General features: G+C 45.3%; 1 protein-coding gene across 1 annotated transcript in view; it reads right to left on the minus strand.

Annotated features, from left to right (window-relative positions):
* The window catches only part of HSPB8 (heat shock protein family B (small) member 8), an 84,361-nt gene that overhangs the window by 42,460 nt on the left and 18,359 nt on the right, over positions 1-23,542 (minus strand). Inside the window, exon 2 of the mRNA XM_040416016.1 lies at positions 16,531-16,594. Coding sequence (XP_040271950.1) covers positions 16,531-16,594 — 64 coding nt within the window. The remainder of the gene's footprint in view (positions 1-16,530; positions 16,595-23,542) is intronic.

Consider the following 23,542-nt stretch of genomic DNA (forward strand, 5'->3'; position numbering starts at 1 on the left):
TGTGGCTGGCACTGTTACAGGGGGGGATCTGTGGCTGGCACTGTTACAGGGGGGATCTGTGGCTGGCACTGTTACAGGGGGGATCTGTGGCTGGCACTGTTACAGGGGGGATCTGTGGCTGGCACTGTTACAGGGGGGATCTGTGGCTGGCACTGTTACAGGGGGGGATCTGTGGCTGGCACTGTTACAGGGGGGATCTGTGGCAGGCACTGTTACAGGGGGGATCTGTGGCAGGCACTGTTACAGGGGGGATCTGTGGCTGGCACTGTTACATGGGGGATCTGTGGCTGGCATTGTTACAGGGGGGGTCTGTGGCTGGCACTGTTATATATGTGCCATCCACAGACCCCCCACCCCATAACAGTGCCATCCACAGACCCCCCAGCCCATAACGGTGCCATCCACAGACCCCCCACCCCTTAACTGTGCCATCCACGGATGTTCCCCATAAAACTGTCATCCATTTGCCGGAGGTGCCCGCCGGATCCGTAACAACGCAAGTGAACTGAAAGCATTTGAAGACTGATCCATCTTCAAAATGCGTTCAGTATTACTATGGCACCCAGGATGCTATTAAAGTCCTGGCTGCCATAGTAGTAGTGGGGAGCGGGGGAGCAGTATACTTACAGTCCGTGCGGCTCCCAGGGCGCTCCAGAATGACGTCAGAGCGCCCCATGCGCATGGCAAACAGGACTTTAGTGTCCTGGGAGCCATGGTAACCATTCAGAAAAAGCTAAACGTCGGATCCGGTAATGCGCCGAAACGACGTTTAGCTTAAGGCCGGATCCGGATTAATGCCTTTCAATGGGCATTAATTCCGGATCCGGCCTTGCGGCAAGTGTTTAGGATTTTTGAACGGAGCAAGAAGCGCAGCATGCTGCGGTATTTTCTCCGGCCAAAAAACGTTCCGTTCCGGAACTGAAGACATCCTGATGCATCCTGAACGGATTTCTCTCCATTCAGAATGCATGGGGATAATCCTGATCAGGATTCTTCCGGCATAGAGCCCCGACGACGGAACTCTATGCCGGAAAAGAACAAAGCAAGTGTGAAAGAGCCCTTATTCAATTAAAAGTGATTAAACATGCCCCCTCACTCCTAATATTACCGTACATCCTAACAGCTTCTGTACAATGCAGGCAGGCAGGCCGGACGGCCGATGCGTCACTCACAGACGTCACTTGCCTGCGCCGCCTGCTTCATTCATAAAGTAGGCGGTACAGGCACGTGACATCAGGGAGTTACGCTGCCGCCCGCCCAGCCTGCATGCATTCTACAGAAGCTGTTAGGATGTACGGTAATATTAGGAGTGAGGGGGCATGTTTAATAACTTTTAATTGAATAAGACATTTTATATTTGTATAGTGCAGCACTGGAGCGTCGGGGCTATAGTACAGTGACTGCACCGCCCCGCCGTTATTGCCGGCCCCCAGCTCCTCCTCCCAGTCCCTCCCCGCTCGCTCGTACATCGCAGCCTGCGATGTAAAACTGTCTGCATTTTTTTTGGGGGGGGGAGTGCGTCTTATGGGGAGAAAAATACGGTATTTTTAACAGACTCAACCACTTTTTACTTTGCTTGGTGAACGCTAACTATGAGGCAAACATCTAATAAGGGACGCGGTCATGGTCGTGGTGGTGGAGCCTCTGGTGCAGGGAGAGGACGTGGCCGTTCTGACACAGCTACACGTCCTACTGAACCTACTACCTCAGGTCCCAGTAGCCGCCAGAATCTACAGCGATATTTGATCGGGCCTAATGCCGTTCTAAGGATGGTAAGGCCTGAGCAAGTGCAGGCGCTAGTCTATTGGGTGGCCGACAGTGGATCCAGCAGGTTCACATTATCTCCCACCCAGTCTTCTGCAGAAAGCGCACAGGTGGCGCCTGAAACCCATGCCCATCAGTCTGTCACATCACCCCCGTGCATATCGGGGAACCTGTCTGAGCCTCAAGTCATGCAGCAGTCTCTTATGCTGTTTGAAGACTCTGCTGGCAGGGTTTCCCAACTAGCCCTTCCCCAGGGGTGGAAGACATAGAATGCCCTGACGCACAACCACTTATGATTGCTGATGAGGACATGGGAATACCACCTCAGCACGTCTCTGATGATAATGAAACACAGGTGCCAACTGCTGCGTCTTTCTGCAGTGTGCAGACCGAAAAGGAGGCCAGGGAGGAAGACTGGGTGGCAAACGATGCAGGGGACGATGAGGTCCTAGACCCCACATGGAATGAAGGTCGTGCCACTGACTTTCAGAGTTCGAAGGAAGAGGCAGTGGTGAGACCAAGCCAACCGCGCAGCAAAAGAGGGAGCAGGGTGCAAAAGCAGAGCAGCCATCGCCAAAACAGTTCGCCTGCTACTGGCCACCGCCACCAGGGACCCAGCACACCAAAGGCAGCTTCAAGGAGTTCCCTGGCATGGCACTTATTCACACAATGTGCTGACGACAAGACCCGAGTGGTTTGCACGCTGTGCCATCAGAGCCTGGAGCGAGGCATTAACGTTCTGAACCTTAGCACAGCCTGCATGACCAGGCATCTACATGTGATACACGGGCTGCAGTGGAGTAAGCACCTTCAAAACCAAGAAAGGTCTCTGGCTCCTACTGATTCTTCTTGTGCTGCTGCCTCGGCCTCTTCCTCCGCCTCTGGAGGAACGTTGGCACCTGCCGCCCAGCAAACAGAGGATGTGCCACCAACACCACCACCTCAGTCACCAAGCATCTCCACCATGTCACACGGAAGCGTTCAGCTCTCCATCTCACAAACCTTGGAGAGAAAGCGTAAATTCCCACCTAGCCACCCTCGATCCATGGCCCTGAATGCCAGCATTTCTAAACTACTGGCCTTTGAAATGCTGTCATTCAGGCTGGTGCAGACGGACAGCTTAAAACAGCTTATGTCGCTTGCTGTCCCACAGTACGTCGTTCCCAGCTGCCACTACTTCTCCAGGAGAGCCATGCCCTCCCTGCACAACCAAGTATTGGATAAAATCAAGTGTGCACTGCGCAACGCCATCTGTAGCAAGGTCCACCTAACCACAAATATGTGGACCAGTAAGCACGGCCAGGGACGCTATATCTCCCTAACTGCACACTAGGTAAATGTAGTGGCGGCTGGGCCCCAGGCGGAGAGCTGTTTGGCGCACGTCCTTCTGCCGCCAAGGATCACAGGGCATCATTCTCGTTGCAGCTCTGGGACTAGCCGGTTTGACGCACATCCCGGTTTGATGCAGAAATTCATTCACAACTACCCCGACATGTCAGAGCTGCTGCATAGCCGTCTGTGCGCGCTTCCGGCGTTCTTATCCTCCTGTCGCTCGGCTGTCTACTCTACAGCGAAACTTCGGCCTTCCCGCTCATATGCGATGTGCCCACCAGGTGGAACTCCACCTTGCACATGCTGGAGAGACTGTGCGAGCAGCAGCAGGCCATAGTGGAGTTTCAGCTGCAGCACGCACGGGTGAGTCGCACTGCGGAACAGCACCACTTCCCCACCAATGACTGGGCCTCCATGCAAGACCTGTGTGCCCTGTTGCGCTGTTTCGAGTACTCCACCAACATGGCCAGTGGCGATGACGCCGTTATCAGCGTTAGAATACCACTTCTATGTCTCCTTGAGAAAACATTAAGGGCGATGATGGAAGAGGATGTGGCCGAGGAGGAGGAGGAAGAGGGGTCATTTCTAACACTTTCAGGCCAGTCTTTTAGAAGTGGCTCAGAGGGATGTTTTTTGCAACAGCAGAGGCCAGGTACAAATTTGGCCAGCCAGGGTCCACTACTGGAGGAGGAGGAGGAGGAGGAGGAGGAGGAGGAGGAGGATGAAGCATGTTCACAGCGGGGTGGCACCCAATGCAGCTCAGGCCCATCACTGGTGCGTGGCTGGGGGGATACGGAGGACGCAGACGATACGCCTCCCACAGAGGACAGCTTGTCCTTACCTCTGGGCAGCCTGACACACATGAGCGACTACATGCTGCAGTGCCTGCGCAACGACAGCAGAGTTGCCCACATTTTAACGTGTGCTGACTACTGGGTTGCCACCCTGCTGGATCTCTATTACAAAGACAATGTGCCGTCCTTAATTCCCTCACTGGAGCGTAATCGGAAGATACGCGACTACAGGCGCACGCTGGTAGACGCTCTCCTGAGAGCATTCCCGACTGACGCCGGGGGACAAGTGGAAGCACGAGGCGAAGGCAGGGGAGGAGGAAGAGGTTGCCAACGCAGCTGTGTCAGCGCCAGCACCTCAGAAGGCAGGGTTAGCATGGCCGACATGTGGAAAAGCTTTGTCACCTCGCCGTAACAACCAGCCCCAACTGCTGATATGGAGCGTGTTAGCAGGAGGCAGCATTTGAACAACATGGTGGAACAGTACCTGTGCACACGCCTACACGTACTGACTGATGGTTCTGCCCCATTCAACTTCTGGGTCTCCAAATTGTCCACATGGCCAGAGCTTTCCCTGTATGCCTTGGAGGTGCTGGCCTGCCCTGCAGTCAGTGTACTCTCTGAACGTGTATTTAGCATGGCAGAAGGCGTCATTACAGACAGACGCAGCCGCCTATCCGCAGCCAACGTGGACAAGCTCACGTTCATTAAAATGAACCAGGCTTGGATCCCACAAGACTTGTCTGTACCTTGTGCAGAATAGACAGTTCTAACAGCCTCAACCATCCATACTTGTACTCAAGTGCACTTATTCCTTTTTTTCTTTCATATGTCCCAATATTTTGGGGGATACCCCTATGTAAAAATGCTAAATAACACACTTCTTTGTTGGCTACCTATTCCTCCTTCGCCGCCGCTTCCACCTAGACCGCCACGTGAGCCTACACGGCCACATCCACCCATTCACCGCCTCCTCAACCTCTTCCTCCTACATCATTCCTAATTTTTATTTTTTTAAGGTCTTTTATGTTTTTTTTTTATTCATTTCCCTATCCACATTTGTTTGCAGAGCATTTGCCATGCTCTTAAGCACATTTTGCTGCCTTTTTCAGCCCTCTAGCTCTTTCCAGGGCTATTTTACAGCCATTTTAGTGCTCAAAAGTTCAGGTCCCCATTGACTTCAATGGGGTTCGGGTTCAAGTTTGGGTCAAGTTCGGGTCCCGAACCCGAACTTTTTTTTCAAGTTTGGCCGAACCTGCCGAAACCGAACATCCAGGTATCCGTTCAACTCTAGTGATTTACCTTAAAATCAATGGAGTGAAAGTTGCTTGCGACCTATGACACAAAATCAACCAAGTCTGGTTACAGTTACAGCAGGTCGCACTGCGGCACCATTGGCAATTATTATGCCACTTTCTTGCCACAGTGCAGCCTACTCTAAGAGTTGGCTTTAAAAGAGAAAAGAGAGAAAGTGGACCTTTTAGGTTACAAAAAGCCAAAATGTTGTTATAGGTCAGTGATGGTGAACCTTTTTAAGACCGAGTGCCCAAACTGTAACCCAAAACCCACTTATTTATCGTAAAGTGCCACCCCGGCAATTTACCCTGAATACAACAGTCCAATATAGTATATCTTCCATGTACTTTATCATTTAGCTATAATAGCCTGCCTACATTCAATGCGCTGCCTGTGCTGTTCATAGTGTGCCCTGCACTGATGAATGGCAGGAAAAGTCTAAGGCATATTGGTACACCATAGACTTTTTCCATGGTGTGGGTGCCCACAGAGAGGGCTCTGAGTGCCACCTCTGGCACCTGTGCCATAGGTTCGCCAACACTGTTATAGGTGGACATTTGCTGTTCTTTTTCCTGCAGGCAGGATGGTATAGAACAGGAGGAGATGAGCAGATTGATATATAGTTTTTTGGGAAAGGTATAGGTATAGAGCTTAGGAGTCATGTGGGTGGTCCTACCAGTGATTGACAGCTATATCTATAAGTGCGTATACAGCTGTAGCTGTCGATCACTGATTAGCAGTTCCCATATGACTTCTAAGCTCAAAATGAAAAGATAGATGAATAAGATGAAAGATATACTGAATCTTTTCCCAAAACTAAAAAATTTATCTGCTCTGCTCCTCCTGCTCTATAACATGCTGCCTGCAGATTGTACTGCATTCTCATGGTGACAGGTCCTCTTTAATTTAAAGGGTTTGGTACAATGTTTATTAAAATTGAAATTCTTTTTGTAAAAATGAAGGTCACAAAGGCTTTATGGCAACATCCATAAGTAATTCTACACCATACCTCCCAAATGTCCTGAATCCAGCGGGACAGTCCTGGATCACAGTGGCCGTCCCACTGTCCTGGTCTCGCTTTCTGGCAGCTGTCTCTGCTTCCATAGGAAGCAAAGACAGTTGCCTGTATTATGATGAAGCAGAGAGTCGGCATCAGCTCCCTGCTTCATCATCCCTCCCACTGATGGCTCTCCACTCCTCTGGTCTGTGTGGGGTCAGAGCCGGTTAGCAGTCAGCCTCGGCTCCGCCTCCTCCACAGACTAGAGCAGCCGATGTCCTGCTGCTGCTGCTGCTCTTAGGAAGAAGGTAAGTATGTGGTGTTTATTTTCTTTACTTTCTGAGGGGGACACAATGTGGGCATATTACTGCGGGGCACAATGTGGGCATATTACTGTGGGGCACAATGTGGGCATATTACTTGAGCACAGTGTGGGCATATTACTGGGGGCACAGTGTGGGCATATTACTGGGGGCACAATGTGGGCATATTACAAGGGGGCACAGCTGGGTATATTACTGGGGGCACAGCTGGGCATATTACTATGGGTCACAGCTGGCCGTATTATTGGGGGCACAGCTGGGCATAATTCTGTGAAGACACAATGTGGGCATAAATACTGTGCGGTGGCATGAAGGGGGAATAATTACTATGTGGGGCATTAAGAGGACTGGGTGGGATTAGGTGTATAGTTATGTTTTGGGCGAAGTTAGAGGTGTAGCCTATTGTGGGGAAAAAAATTGCCGTGCACCGCACAATGTGTCCATCTTTATTTGTTTACAAAGTTGGGAGGTATGATACACTGCTTATCTTATCCTACTCATATCAAGAATGTAAAATAACCAACCTGGTGGAGTAGTAGAATTTGGGTGGATGTGCTAACTAGTTTCTCTCCATCAATTGTATTGCAGGAAAATGTGATGAATAGAACATTTGGGAGTGGTGCTGATATGTAGATGACAGCTTTCGCTCTTATTCTCACAATTATTTTTAATATAATGGTAATCACATAATAACATTACACATCTGAAGTAGACAGAATATGTCATTAAGTCACCGCATTGATAGGTGATGGTGCCATTTTATGCTTCAGGACACTTGCTTTAGCAATATGGGAGAAATGTCAGATCGAGCAATGACTAATCAGACATCAGCTCAGCACAAAGTAAATGCAGAAGTCGGGAAAAGCTGGTTATGTCTCCACCAGTAACATATTTTGAATTCATTTTTTGGGATGTTATTTTTAATTTTCCATTAAAATATTCTAAAGAATCTTAAAATTCAACAGTTTTCACCCTGACCATTAAGCTTAATAATAGGCACCACTTCTTGGTTTGTATACGTAACTTTTCAGCAGTCACCTCATTGTCATTACAGGCATGATTAGAATTATGAATAGCACCTGTATGTATAGCTTATGACCTCTGCCCAGGTTACAGAGCATGCCTAGAAACCTATACCACAGGAGTCAATAAGGTCCCTTCCTGTCCGTTGTGTCCATGGCCCATGGTGGCTGCTGTAAAGCATCTCTCTAAATGCTGTTAAGAACAGCTCAGCCAAGATGGCCACCCACATAATCATGTTCCCAGTGAATACACCTACAACATTTTCAGTGACATTCAGTTTCTCAAATTGGGATAGAGCGCTAGAAGATAATACCCCCTCTTTCCCAAACAACAGCATATACTTGAAGTTTTTGGTGTGATATATATTATTGAATTTATCGACACTATTGAGTGGTATCGAATATTCTATCGAATATTTCAACATTGAATTTTCTACCATTCAATTTATCGAATATTTTACTATTGAACTTTCTACCATTCAATTTATCGAATATATTTTTATCGAATATAGTATCGATTATATCTACCATAATATATGTGATTGTAATGTTGTATATTATTGCTACATTGTTCTTATAATTTTTATAACTTGTATTTTATGGGGATTCAATAAATATTTTCTGCATATGTCAATTTGGTTGCCAAGTGTACGAGTGCTCGCTCATTTATCCTATTATGTTCAGGAAATAGATTTTAAAAAAATATATATCTATCGGAATACTTATCACTATCTGTTTTTGACTAGCAGAAAAAAAAATTGGTGACACATTCCATGTAAAGAAGACCTATGAGCTCTGCTAATAGCTCAATAATTCTATGATATGTCTCTGTTGTGCCACCCCTCCAGTATTCCTACTAAAGTTTATTAATAAATTGCTAACAGTCTGCAGTGAAGTAGAAACGGGTGTTACCAGTTGAGGGTTTGTCCCTGACTGATTGTCTATTGTCAGCATGAGCAGACCTCCAACTGGTAACACCCAGATGGATTTTTATTACAGACCGCTGGCAATTTATTCATAAACTTCTAGCAGGAATAATAGAGAAATGGCACAACATAGAGACAGAATAGTTATTACAAGGGGACACAAGGAGTTACAAAAACAGACCTGTCTGGAGAGGTTAGGCTGGTTTCATATCTGTGGCACCAATTCTGGCAGGCTGTTCCAGCAGAGAACAACCTGTCGGAGTTCTCCGGATCCAGCACTGCCGGATGCTTCCAGAATGCCTGCTGGCCCCATTAACTATAATGGGGTCCGGAGGAGATCTGACTGCAATCCAGCAAAATGTGAGAATTGGCTGGACAGAAACCACTGTTCACAGTTTTTGTCCGGCTATGTGCAGTGTGTAGTGTGCAGTCCTGGCTTGGGGAGCAAGTTGGAAGCAGACGGACAATTAGATGATACCCATGAATCAGCTTTGTAACTAATTTTTCATGATTACATCAATTATTTACTACCATGTGCTTCTATTACGCGCTCACAATTGTTAGGTTTTTATCAGTCCAACGCTCACCTGCGGTGGCCAGTGACCGCATAAGTTTGTGGTAGAATTGTGCAGCCATTGGGCAGAGTTTCAGCCGTTCGTGACACTGGACTGTGTCATCTCAACCAAACAGAAATCAGTGCAGCTGCTTACAAACCAAGATGAATTATTATTATTTTGTTGAAACTGCCCAGCTTTTTGCAAAAATGGAATTGCATTAATCTGGTCAAAATGTAAGTAATGTTTTGGACACCAACACAGTTATAACAGAGCTCTTTTAACCCCATATTCATGAGCATTCATTTTAGGCCAACGATAAGACAAAATGTATACTGAATTCAGTACAACGAAAACTTAAAGGGGTTGTCCACTTTCTGGTTATTGTTGACCAAAGTGTTTGTGAGATGATTATATGGCACTCACTAACATAACCTTTGTTAAGATTCTGCACCATTTTATATGGTATGCTTCCTTGTACACAAAATCTTTTGTGCCGTCCACATAGAGGTCCTGTCCATAAAATGGCTGCTGATGGAAGGTCATGTGACCAGACAAGTCACCTCCATGTGACGTCTCCTCCTTTCAAACACACTACACCTGCTCTAAAATCACAACAGAACAAGTGCAGAAGGCAGGCGCAGTGTGTTTGAATGGAGGAGACATTACATGGAGGTGATTTGCCTGGTCACATGACTCTACATCAGAAGCTATCTTATGGACAGGACATATGCGTGGACAGTACAAAATACTTTGTAAACAAGGGGGCATATCTTATGAAATATTGAAAATAGCGCAGAATTTTACCAATGACTATATTAGTAAGTGCCATATAATCATCTCACAAATACATTGGTCAATAGTAACCAGAAAGTGGTCAAACCCTTTAAGTAACTGAATGGCTGATAGTGTTTTCTTTTGCTATCCAAATGTATCTGTCAAAGCTAATCAACATTTGGTGACAAGGAACCTACTACTACAGCCTGGTAGCTTGGTACACATAGAAAAATACATATATCCATTGCGCCCTGTATTATTACTTGTACAGCATGTGACAGTAGACTAAGCTCCTGCTTGATTTAAACTGGATGTATGCTGTTCATGTATAGCTGACACAACCCAGAAACATAAAGAGTGCAGAAATGTCTACTTCAAAAAGTCCAAAAATGCTTAATCAGCCTCATAATAAAAGAACCAACATTACCAGAGTAATATTCTCAAGTCTATTGTCTCAAATGTACTACAGTAGTTCAACCTAATAGGTTAAAATTTCTGCACTGATTAATATAACATGCTGGCTACTTGTCGCCACCACTAGGGGGAGCTTAAGACTTTATGGTATACTGTTATACATTGAACTCAGTAATACAACAGTATACAGCTGCAGGCCAGAATGCTACGTTTTAATTATATTTTTATCAAGGTGTTATGGGGCTCTGTATTAGAAAAACGGAGCTCTGACAACTTTAAAGATATATTAAGAAATTAACCAGTGCAGAATTTTAAACCCATAAGTATTGCTTTTAATGTACTATACTTCCTTTTAAAGTCAGTATATTACTAAACTGAATGAAAGCTACCAAATGCTGCTGTGATCGTAGCTCTAATTTTCTACCACTTGCCGACCACCCATTAAATATATACAGCCCAGTGGTCCGCAAGCATCTCTGTATGGACTTTTTAAAATGTCCTCACATAGACTGCAGCTGTGGGAGCAGGGAGGTCACTGTCAGTGACAGCATGGCTCCCCTTAGAGAAAGCAGGGATGGGTTTTTACAGACCCTGCCTTCCTGATTGCTGCATAAACAGCACTCAATGAGCACAGTGTATACAGATCAGGAAGCGGCAAGGGCTCATGCACGTTGTCCGTATTGTGGTCCGCAAACAGTTGAATAGGTCCGCAATCCCGATAATACAGTGCGGTGTGGAACGGAGGTACAGATCGGAAGCCCACGGAAGCACTATGGAGTGGGCTTTGTGTCTGTGCCTCTGCACCGCAAAAAAAGTAGTGCATGCACTACTTTTTTGCTTTGCCGATCATGGACCCCATTCAATGGGTCCAAGTCCGAAGACAGTGGGCACATGGTCGGTGCCTGTGCTGTGGACCGTAAATTGCGGTCCGCAATGCACGGGCACTGACCCATCCAGCACACGATTGTGTGCATGAGCCTTAAATCCAAGCGGTCATGTGCACAACCTCTCTGGGGGGCTTTAACCTCCCTGTGACTGGTGCTACTATATCAGACGCAGTGACAGGAGAAATCGGCAAACAAAACAAAAAAATTGAAATGTCCCCCAAGAGTCTTGTATGACCTTAAGGGGGCAAAAAGTTTAAAAAAAAATATATATATATAAAAGTGTAAAGAAAATAAAGTAAAAAAAAAAAAAAAAAAAAAAGCCACACTTCAGCTTCTAGCCCCACCCCCGGCAACCATGACCCACATATCCCATAGGTCAAATGACCATGAGAGGGGACAGCAGATTTTATTTGTACGTTGTGCTATAAAACAAAACGAAAAATTAAACAGACTTTATTCTTACATTTTTTTGGTTATAAAAAATAAAAGCAAAAAAATACTAATGTAAAAATGACATAAAAAAGCCCCATATATCACAGAAAAAAGGTGCAAAAATAATTTATATGATGTAAAAAAGTTATGGCTTTCAAAGACGTATGTGCTAAAATACTGCAAATTCACCGGTCAGGAATGCGGTAAATTGCCTGGTCTTTAAGTGGTTCACGTCATGTAATCCCTTGTAGAATCACCATGGAGCTTTGGCTGAAGAGATGAAATACAATCTCTCTAAATCTCACCACGCCCTTCACGCCCTTATTAATGGATCTAATCTTTACACGGAGAGAGAAAGTTGTTATTTGCCTGCCTTGCTCTGACCTCACTGCCTCCTTAACCTGTTTTTGCAGATCTTCATAATCCTTTTCTGTCACTAATCAAAGCCCGAGCTCCTGTTTGTATAATCAGCCTGGTATATCATCCAGGGACAAGTCCAAATAACAGTCTCTGGAAATTCTCAGCATTGGGCGCCTGGATCATTACTGCTACGAAGCTATAATTGCCTTCTGCCTGGTTTTGTTGACAGAAAATGTTACAGTAAAAAGAGAAAAAAAGAAAACTAAAATACTATAAAAGACCCAAACAACCTTCACCAGGTCCCTGGCAGACTATTTCTAGTATGTTCTGGATAGAGAATTTTATTAGCAGTACATGGCTAGATCATGGCTTATTAAACTGTAGGATAAAAGCCCTGCGTCACCTGAGCAGTCGGCAATAAACTGCAGGAACAGACAATTCCAGCACGCTGTGTATAAATAAGCTGACAAAGTGTTTGCCTTACACCTCATTGTAACTTTCTGTTTAATCTGCAGAGTTTGGACAACGTTCACAAGTGCATGGCGTGACGTTTTTTAAAGTTTCTGCAAGCTGAAGACAGGAATCAGCAGCATTCATGGCAAGCATCCAATTCTATGTGCCGAAAAATTTTCATCCATACAAGGACTTTTAGGCACAGGCTTTGCAGCAGCATATATAGAAGAAGAGCCTATACGACTAGAAGCCCTCCACCTTGTCTAAGGGGATGCTAAACTGTTCAGAACTAAACAATGCAAATTATATAGCCATATTAATAAGCCATCAGTTGGGTCTTAAAGAGTGGTTGTAACATTTCTTTATAAAAAGAGAGAGAGTGCCTATATGCATTGTCTGGGGGATATTCTTTCTCATTACGGAGAGCACCTAGTATGCATAATACATGTTTAGAGTATTGTACGCCCAGCAATGCCTATCCGGGTTTCTGGGAAAGATATTCAAATATTTTTTTCTAAACCTATCTGATGCCAGCAGATGTATGATGTGCTAATTGTCCTATGTTTTCCCCAGAAACCCAGAGGAAAGTTGACTGGCTTACAATATTCCTTCAGAAAGAGCTGGGCTCCTGGTATGAGATACCTGGTTTTCATTTTTTGGGGAAAAAGAGACTAGCTTGCATGTCTCTTTTCCAGACAGCATTCTGTGGGGATGCAGGCAAAGCAATAAATAAAAACCTTAGTATGAAAAAGCATTGATTGAATAGTTTGAGGCTACCACCAAAGGTATCTCTTATTATGAAAAGCACTGATTGAATAGTTTGAGGCTACTAACAAAGGAAAATCTTATGAAAAAGCACTAATTGATAAGTTTGAGGCTACCAACCCAAAGAACTGTACAATTAGCTGCAATACCACATACGGTTCAGTGCATAACAACAAATATATAACTAATATAACATCGAAAATGTAAATAGTCAGCACACTCAAAAATTAGTAAAAACAAATAAAGTGTTTATTCACCCTTGTTGACGTGACATTTCGGCTCAGTACTAGAGCCTTTTTCTAGTATTGAGCCGAACAGTCGCGTCTACATGGGTGAACAAACACTTTATTTGATTTTACTAATTTTTCGGTGTGCTGACTATTTACATTTTTATATTTGGGCACTGGTCTAGTTCCATTGGGCCTCACTTTTTGCTTTTCTATACTGATCCTGGTACAGCTATCCAAAAGGTGTGCGAGTGACATCAAAATATATATGATATTTTTTCTTCTTCATTTTGTTTTTACCATTTACATTGATTTAGCTATCATCCAATTATGTTACTAACATGTCAGGATTACAGTTATTACAACCAGTCCAGTCTGATATCATAATCCAGAGAAGAAGCTCCAAAACTTTAGTTTGCACACCACTGCACTGCCTGAGTTTCTTGTTGTCCTGTGCTTTTAGTTCAGCCTCATCATGTGGACATTGTTTGGTTTCACCCTCATAACTAATGGGTTGCATAGTGGCATGTACTTTAAAATATGGATATTAATATTAAAGCAATACGACACCCTACAATACAGTTCCATACTAGTATACCAGTCAATCTGTGCTGTTGGAAGACAGAATAGGGAGTGTTGCCAAAGGAAAATACTTGTTTCTCAACTCCACACCAGGTACACCCAACAGATCATGATTTATGGTAGGAATGTGAAGTTGAGACCTGTCTGTCATGCTGGCAAAAACTGCTGGACCTGAAAGCCACAATGATTTTTTAACAGATCTCTAATTGTTTATTGGTTGCTTATTGTCAATGACAGGGGTGCACCAGCATTGAGGTGAGGCGATTGCCTCAGGCAGCACCAGGTAGGGGCAAGAGGGGGGCAGCAGAAGGGGGATTATCTGTTTCTGCAGTATAATATTTGGAAGCACAGTGGGCATACTATATGGTGCTGTATTACCCTGTATGTTTTGTAGCTTTGTATGTAATGTTTTCCAAGTATGTCTTTAACAGTAGGGCTAGAGGGAAGGAGTTAGGTTAAGAAATTGGCGTTGCTGGGTTGGGGCACCGTTTCAGTTTTTGCTAGGTGCTCCCCTGGTCAATGGCCATACGTTTTTTCAGATTAACCTGTAAAACCACAGGTTATTACAATAAACAACTGATTGCAAATTTGTAATGATCTACTAAAAACCTGCTACGGCCTGCACATCGCTGCCACATCTCGACCACACATCAGCCATCATGTGTGTTCCTAACCTCAAGGATATCCATATAGAGAACTCATGACAATCGTTATTTCACCTGCACATCACAAAGCCCACTTTCACACCGTCAGTGTTTCACATTAGTATTTCAAAACAGGTTCAAAATACAGAATAGGTACAAATCTTTCCATTATACTTTTTCTCTCTTGGTTCCACTCCTGCTTTTGGCTGACAAATACTAATGTCAAATACTGACTGTGTGAAAGTAGCTTAAAGGGGTTGTCTCATTTCAGCAAATGGCATTTATTATGTAGACAGAGTTAATACACTTAATAATATATTGTGATTGTCCATATTGCCTCCTTTGCTGGCTTGATTCATTTTTCCATCACATTATACACTTCTCCTAACCAGGGGTTACAACCACCCTGCAATCCAGCAGCAGTGGCCGTGCTTGCACAAAATAGTAGAAAGCGCCGGCCTCTCTGGTGGCCTGAGCCCTGAAAGCGCAGTAGATCCCGTCCCAGCCACCTCGTATCTGCGCCTCAACAGTGGCCGTAGCCTCTGGAAATGAGCAGTGTATAACTTGATGAAAAATGAATTCAGCCAGCAAGGGAGGCAATATGGACAATCACAATAAATTAAGTGCCTTGTATTAACTTTCTCTACATGATAAATGCCATTTGCTGAAGTGAGACAACCCCTCCAAGGCTAGTTTTACATGCTCCAGCTGCCACCTGTGACCGAACCCAACCCGTCCCACAGCAGCCAATGGCTGAACGCTTTTGTAGGTAAAACGAAGGTATGACCTGCAAAATCAGGTGGCCACTGCTACCTCAGCTACGGTACATGTGGCAGACGAAATATAAAACGAAATCCTTGACTTGTTGGGTCATGTGAGGACTGGAGTTGAGAAATATTGCTCCAAGGGCTCATACACACAAGCATTTCTAAGAACTTTTGCGCTGCAAGTGCTTTTTGTGGCATTTTATATTATGTACGTGCATTTTTGCAGGTGCTTTTCAGGACCTATAGAGAAGCCCATGGTAAAAGATACATTGCACAGGTCATGTTGTGTTTCAAAAAAAATGCTACGGACCCAAAAAATGCCTCTACAACACCACAAACCATAAACCCTTGCATGTGGTGAAAGATCAAACCATGGATAAGGTTTCTGAGCAGCCACGGTACGGAGTCCACGCCAAATTCTACCTGCAGCAGATGCTATGTGAACATCCTCGGCGATGTACAGTATGATTATGCTCCTCTTTGAGATACTGCTCCCATCATTTCTATAGCCATCCTTATGTCCTTACTGCTCAATTTTTATCTCACTCTTTGACTGGGGCTGCCGTCATTTTTGGAGCACAAGCTATTGTCAAATGACTTTCATGCAGATTCATTGCAACTTTATTGATACTGTATCATTGCTGCAAGAACATCTTATGAAAAACTAGTATAGGTTGTATGTACTTTGTAAACCTTATGACTGTGACTATCATAGCTGCCATGCTACCAAACATCTGTCTGCAGGCACAGCTTCCCTCCTGATTCCTGTATTATTAATAGAGTCCATGGCTACTTTCGGCTCAGCCTGGTGCATGCGATTTACTACTTCTCAGATCTGATGACAGGGATTATACCTTTAAATCTTTTCTGAAGCATATTGAGAGTATATATCAAAATGAAAAAATGCACTACTCATTTTGGAATTTGAACCTTTCTCATGTGGATTAAAGCATGGATCTAGGGTACCTTTAGTGAGTCAAATGTCAACCTATGCTTCTATGTAAGGCAATTATGTAGCATAGACTATTTATATTTGCAGAATCACTCCCTTTTGACAAATTTTACATGTCCACAGCTTTTAAGCTGTCACTAGACTGTCACCAGAAATTGTGACTATAGCTTTAAATAACCGCAGAGAGATAGTGATCGCTGCTGGCATTTTCTAGATGATAGGAGTCAGAGGTCAGCAGCTGTGATCAGCAGTCACAAGTACTTACTGAATCTTCTTGGTAAAGTTCTTTGAGACTATTCCTCCTTCCTTCTGCTGTTCTTCATGGTTTCCTATGATTAGAAAGAAAAGAGAACAGAATAAGATGCAAACCATTATCCAATGTATTGTACTGTATATTATGCTTTCCTTAAAAGGTCACTGTACTTTCAGTAAACTTATGATATTTTATAGAGACATATCAAAAATTTATATCGGTGGGGGGTCTGAGTGCTGAGACCCCCACAATCTCTAGAATGAGCGGAGAGAAGTGCCCGCTTAGAGTGCTCTCTCTCCTCGCTGCACGAGATGGGAGCGAGATGGGCCCCTAGACTTTCTATTCAGTTCAGTGATCACAGAGAATGCTTTAATTGCGCAATTCTCTCCCCTCGTTCTAGAGATCCAGGTTTTTACATGGAGGCTGTCTGCCTGCTAGCTGTCTACTAAGTTGTCTACTAAACATTGCAGCCTCATCTCATTCAAGTAACCGGGACTCAAAAATACACCAAAAGAGAAATAAATAGCACAATAAAAACCAGAAAAAAAACTTTTAGAATTTTTTTTTCAGCTGTGGTAAACTACAACTCCCAGCATACACACTTGCTTGGCTGTTCTCAGAACTCCATAGAATTGAATGGAACATGCTGGGACTCATAGTTTCACCACAGCTGGAGTGCCAGCGGTTAGCCATCACTGTCTTATAGGCTTTAAAATGCTTGTCCATTCTTTTTTATATTGATAGCCTATCCTCAGGATAAGCCATCAGGCTATCAGTATCTGATTGGTGAGGGTCCGATACTCCTCACTTCTGCTGATCAGCTGTTTCGGAGTAGCTCTGATGGCTGAAGTGGACACAGGAACTGCACATTTCTGTCCATTGTGTAGGAGATGGAGCTGCTTACTGCAGAGATGATTCCATTCACTTCAATGGTAGCTGTGCTGCAGTCACCAACTCCATCTGCTCCAGAATGGACAAAGATGTGTACTTCTGGTACCTACATAGTCTAAGGCGATATAATAAACAATTCAACCCAGAGTTAGCACCCCTGGCTTGCAGCACTAGGGTGTTTGATTCAAATTTAAACAAGACCAACATCTGCTTAGTGTCATCATCTAGTTTACCTTAGATTCATTTTCAAGACCTGTGCGCACTGTCAATTATTCATTTTAAAGATGTCTGCTTATTGTTATCCATCACCTATCCACAGGATAGGTAATAAATGTGTGATGACTGGCCCCACTGATGGGATCCACACGATCATTACAACAGAGGTCCTGGGTAGTGATGGACGAACATTGGCCGGGAAGATTTGTGAACGTGATCAAATGTTTGCGAACCGCAAGTTCGTGGCGTGCCCCATTAACTTTAATGGCGGGCGAACCTGAAAGACCTTCAGGTCATATTTGCAGCCACCAAATACTTACTAGAAGTGCACAAATCATCCCACAATGTGGACATTGACATACCAAAGGCGGATCAATGGCAAAAATTCCCACAAAAAATATGTATTTTAATCAGGGGCCATTTTTATGCGTCTTAAAGGGAAACTGTCAAATATGTGCCCTGCTGGAGCCTAGAAAATTTTTATTTTAGACTACGGGAGTACAGTCCCCAAACATTAGGCATTCACCGGACAGAAAACATCAAGTGATTATGTGGCTGGAGGTATATTAGACGGTCAATGGGTATCAATTTTACTGCAGGCCAGTGGACTACAGGCCCCAAAAATTATTCATTCACCATACAGAATAAAATAATTGATAATGTGGCTGGAGGTACATTAGGCGGTCACCGTATAACAATTTTACTGTTGGCCAGTTAGATTACAGGCCCCAAAAATTATGCATTCACTGTACAGAAAAGATCAAGTGATTATGTGGCTGAAGGTATATTAGACGGTCAATGGATATAAATTTTAAGGCAGGCCAGTGGAGTACAGGCCCCAAACATTAGGCATTCACCGGACAGAAAACATCAAGTGATTATGTGGCTGGAGGTATATTAAACGGTCATTCGATAACAATTTTACTGCAGGCCAGTGGAGTACAGGCCCCAAAAATTATTCATTCAACCTACAGAAAAGAACAAGTGATTATGTGGCTGGGGGTATATTAGACAGTCATTCGATATCAATTTTACTGAAGGCCAGTACAAATACATGTCAAATACATATGTTTAAAAGAACTAAAAATATAAAGTAGGATTAAAAATATGGCTAACGAAATCCCCCCCTCTTGAAAGATCCCCAAATGATAATAGTTGAAATTCGATAACACGTGGTCGTCACAGGTGTTGAATTCCTCCTTGGCCCCAAACATTAGGCATTCATCGGACAGAAAAGGCCTTTTATGCCACTGCATTTACATAAGAGAGGGACCATTCTTTGTTCTGATTTGTGGCGGATATGTGTGGGCTGGCATGAGAAAATTCAATTAAACATGGTCGTCACAGGTGTTGAATTCCTCCAAAATCCATGACTCATTCATTTTTTAAAATGTGAGGTAGTTCACACTACTTGTGAGCTAGGCGAGTGCTCTTATCGGTCACGATCCCCCCTGCTGTGCTGAATGTCCTTTTGGACAGGACACTCGACGAGAAGCAAGCCAAGAGTTGCATGGCAAATTGTGCCAGCTCTGGCCACAGGTCAAGCTTGCACACCCAGTAGTCAAGGGGTTCCTTGCTTCTCAGAGTGTCCACATCGGCTGTTAACCCGATGTAGTCAGTCTAGGCGTTCCCTGAGGCTGGATCCGGAGGGCGATTCTCTATGGGTTGGCTGCAAGAATGATCTTATATCCGAAGTGACCAACACATCTTCAAACCGCCCTCTTCTTGCATGCGCTGTAGGATTGGTATCTGCAACTGTTTCTCTGTAGGTGGAAATTCCTTTGCCAGCGCCCGCAACACTAGAATGCAGCATCTCTCAAAGCAAGGCCTGGAAATGCTGCATTCTGACAGCCCTCTGTGATGCTGGTAACATGTCTGCCATTTTGTGTTTGTATCGGGGCTCTATGTACATTGCCACCCAGTACTGGTCCTTGCCCTTTATGCTTTTTATACGGGGGTCCATCTTCAAACACTGGAGCATGAAGGCCCCCATTTGCACTAAATTGGAAGCGGTGGAGTGGCCTGGCTCCTGCTCATCGCCCAGGAGAATGTCGTCCTCTGTCTCCTCCCCCCAGCCACGTACAACACCAGGGATCCAAGAAAAGTTTAAAGCCTGCTCTTCTTACTCCTCCTCTTCCTCCTCCTCTTCCCAGGCACCATCCTCCTCTGACTCCTCTTCAGACTCCTACTGACTTGTCTCAGATGGAGTAGCCCCCCCTGGGAATCCATTCAGCATTGCGACTTCCTCATCTTCCTGCTCCTCAACGGCTTGATCAATGACACAACGCAATGCACGCTCCAGAAAGAAGGCCATAAAGAAGGCGTAAGGTACGATGTCACTGATGGCGCCCTGGCTGCAACTGACCAGTTTGGTGATCTCATCAAATGGCCGCAAAAGTCTGCATGCGTCGCGCATGAGCAGCCACTGGTGCGGTGAAAAATAACCTAGCTCCCCAGAACCTGTCCTGCTGCAGAGTTCGTACAGGTAGTCATTAAAGGCACGTTCCTGCTGGAGCAGCCTATCAAGCATGTACATGGTGGAGTTCCAGCGCTTCAGGCAGTCACAAATCAGACATCGCACGTGGTGTTGCCGCTGAATGTCAGCAAGGCGAGCCATGGCCGTGTAATATCTTCTAAAATGGCAAAAGATTTTCCTGGCCTGCCGCAAGACGTCCTTGACCCCGGGATATTTGGCAACGAATCTCTGCACGACTAAGTTCAGGACGTGTGCCATTTTGCCCTGTTTCAGTGCGCTCAGCAGATTGGCACTGTTGTCACACACTACTTTAAAAACTGTCAAATTGAATGGGGTTAGCCACTGATCGGCCTGTGACCGCAGAGCTGAAAAGAGTGCAGGACCGTGGCTCTTGGCTCCTAGGCACAACAACCGCAGCACAGCATAGCAACGTCTCACCTGGCACATCGAATAGGTTCTGGGGAGCATGGCGGGTGCAGCGGAAGAGGCGGTAGTAGTGGAAAAGGAGGAGTCAGCCGAGGAGGAGACGGAGAATGGAGTAGGAGGAGGAGAAGAAGAGGCAGGCCTGCATGCAATCCATGGCGGTAACACCAAATCCACACGGGTGCCACGGGTTACATGCTTGACAGTTTGTCAGAAGGTTCACCCAGTAGGCAGTAAAAGTTATGTACCTTCCCTGCCCATGTTTTCTAGACCACGTGTCTGTGGTCAGATGTATCTTGGCACCGACACTTCTAAAGGCCTCCAAATCCACCAGTTTATATGGCAGTAGTTGGCGAGCTAGCAGTTTTTACAAGCCAGCGGTCAGCCGTTGGGCAAGAGGTTTATCCGGCGTCATCCCCCTTTTAAGCTAGAACATTTGGGCCACGGAAGCCTGCCTTTTGCCAGATGAACGCGACAATGGCACGGTGGGAGGTGGAGTGGAGGACAAATGGGAAGAGAAAGGAGAAGAGGCAGGACGTGGAGCGCCGGGAGTGTGGCTTTGTGGGTTCTGACGGTGTTGCTCCCACTGGACTTGGTGATGGGAGGCCAGATGCCTTCTTAAGGCGGTCGTCCCTAGGTGAGTGTTAGGCTTACCGTGACTTATGCGTTGACAGCACAGGCTACATATGGCAACACTATTGTCAGCAGCTGACACGTAAAAAAAAAAGCCCATACTGCAGAGCCATGTGCCGGCGTCCTGGGAGCACCAGATGTGACCATGCATGGTTGATGGGTCGCTCCAGATACATTTGCAGTCTGCTTTTTGCCTCCTGTGCACTCCAAGTTCTGCCTACTTCTCCTCCCTATCTGCTGCTCCGTCTCTCCCTCTGAACTCCCCTCCTCTTCCTCTCTTGTGGGCACCCACATCACGTCCATCGACACGTCATCATCGTCACCTTCACCACCACTCACATTAGAGATCTCGGAGTAGGCAGCAACAGCGGGGACCACCCTCCTTGGGCTGATCTGGGTACTGTTGTCAGACCGCTGGGAGGCAGCCGTTGCTACCTCCTCTTCCTCAATCAATGCCAAGAATGTCTGCACATCGGTAAGGTCTGGGAATGGATGGGAAAATAATTCCTCTGACTTGAGTGGAGGGTCTATGGTGGTGGTGGTGTCTTTGGGGGTGCACACAGCAGAGAGTGAGGAGGGTGCAGATACAGAGGATGAGGAGGGTGCAGAAGCGGAAGACTGAGTGAGCCACTCAGCCAACTCTTCAAAATGACCCTATAGAAGAGCAGTATTTGTGGAAGCAGGTATATCTGTCAAGGATAAAGGGGAAGTTGAAAACACAGATACACACAAAAGGAAATAGACACAAGTCTAGGCCCCAAAAGCTAAGTAAGAGGGATGGTGACCTCCTAGTAATCCCTAGGCCTTTTCCTAACTCCTGCCAGTATGAGCAGATCCTGATGGTGGAAATTCTCATACACCGTATACCTTTCCCCTCTTAAAACTGACGAGCCCTAGGATAGGTAGCAGGAGTCGAGACAGCTGGTTACTTCCCAGATGAAGAAACCCACTCTCCCTGAGGCCTAGAACCAAAACACACCTGAGAACAACAAACAGAAAAGGCAACTAGTACTTAGCTGAGAGATGTGTGGAGAAGCAGGAGATCCAAGACACACAAGCTCTAGCAACTCCAAGAGAAAATATCTACTGCATGGTCAGCAGTATGAGGTGGACCGAAATAAAGCCTCATCACTGATAACAAGCAGAACTTGAGGAGAGGTGAGATCCTGCCAAACAACATACAAGGAGGAAAACAGAGACCTGTCAGATAGCCTCACGAGCAGTAAGTCTATCCGATCTTACCTCTGTCACGGGAGGGACCGTGACAGTACTCCCCTTTCTATGGGTGACCTCTGGACACCCAGGACCAACCCTATCAGGATGCGCCCCGTGAAAGGCCTTCACAAGGTGACTGGCATTCACGTCGGTAGCCGGAACCAACATTCTTTCCTCAGGACTGTAAACCTTCCAGTGCATGAGATACTGGTCTGGCAATCTGAAACTCAAGCTTACCTTCCACCATGACAAGGGGTGGCAGGGAGGACGGTTCAGCAGGTTCAACATATCTTTTAAGCAATGACTTGTGAAACACATTATGAATTTTAAAAGCCTGCGGAACTTCAAGACGAAAAGCCACCGGATTAATAATGGCAGAGATCTTGTATGGCCCGATAAACCTTGGCCCCAACTTCCAAGAGGGTACCTTCAACTTAATGTTTCTGGTGGACAGCCACACAGAATCACCCACTCTCAGGTCTGGACCACTCATACGTCTCCTGTCAGCCATACGTTTATACTTTTTGCCCATTTTATTTAAATTGTTTTGAATTTTCCGCCAAATAGATGACAACGAAGAGGATAATCTTTCCTCTTCAGGTATTCCAGAAGTCTCAGTACCAGAAAATGTGCCAAACTGCGAATGGAACCATGCCTTTCAGTGGACTCCTGTCTACAGTTATTTATGGAAAACTTGGCCAACGACAAAAATGAAGACCACTCTTTTTGATTCTTAGAGACAAAACATCTCAAATAAGTCTCCAGATTATGGATAGTGAGCTCAGTCTGTCCGTTCGAATGAGGATGAAAGGCAGAAGAGAAGGACAATTGGACTCCCAGACGAGTACAGAACGCCTTCCAGATTCTGAATAGAGGGAATTGAGTCCCTCTATCAGATACCACATCAGAGGAAATGCCGTGTAGTTTCACGATGTTATCGATAAACACTTGAGCGAGAGTTTTGGTATTAGGTAAACCTGATAATAGTATAATGTTCGCCATCTTGCTGAAGCGGTCAACAACCACCAGAATCACAGTTTTCCCAGAGGAATTAGGCAAATCTGTGATAAAGTCCATGGACAAATGAGCCCAGGGTTGGGATGGGATAGACAAGGGAAGTAGAGATCCTGAAGGCCGAGTATGAGTCACCTTAGCACGCGCACAAGTCTC

The sequence above is a fragment of the Bufo bufo genome, chromosome 2 (genome assembly GCF_905171765.1).
Source record: "Bufo bufo chromosome 2, aBufBuf1.1, whole genome shotgun sequence".
Classification (NCBI taxonomy): Eukaryota; Metazoa; Chordata; class Amphibia; order Anura; family Bufonidae; genus Bufo; species Bufo bufo.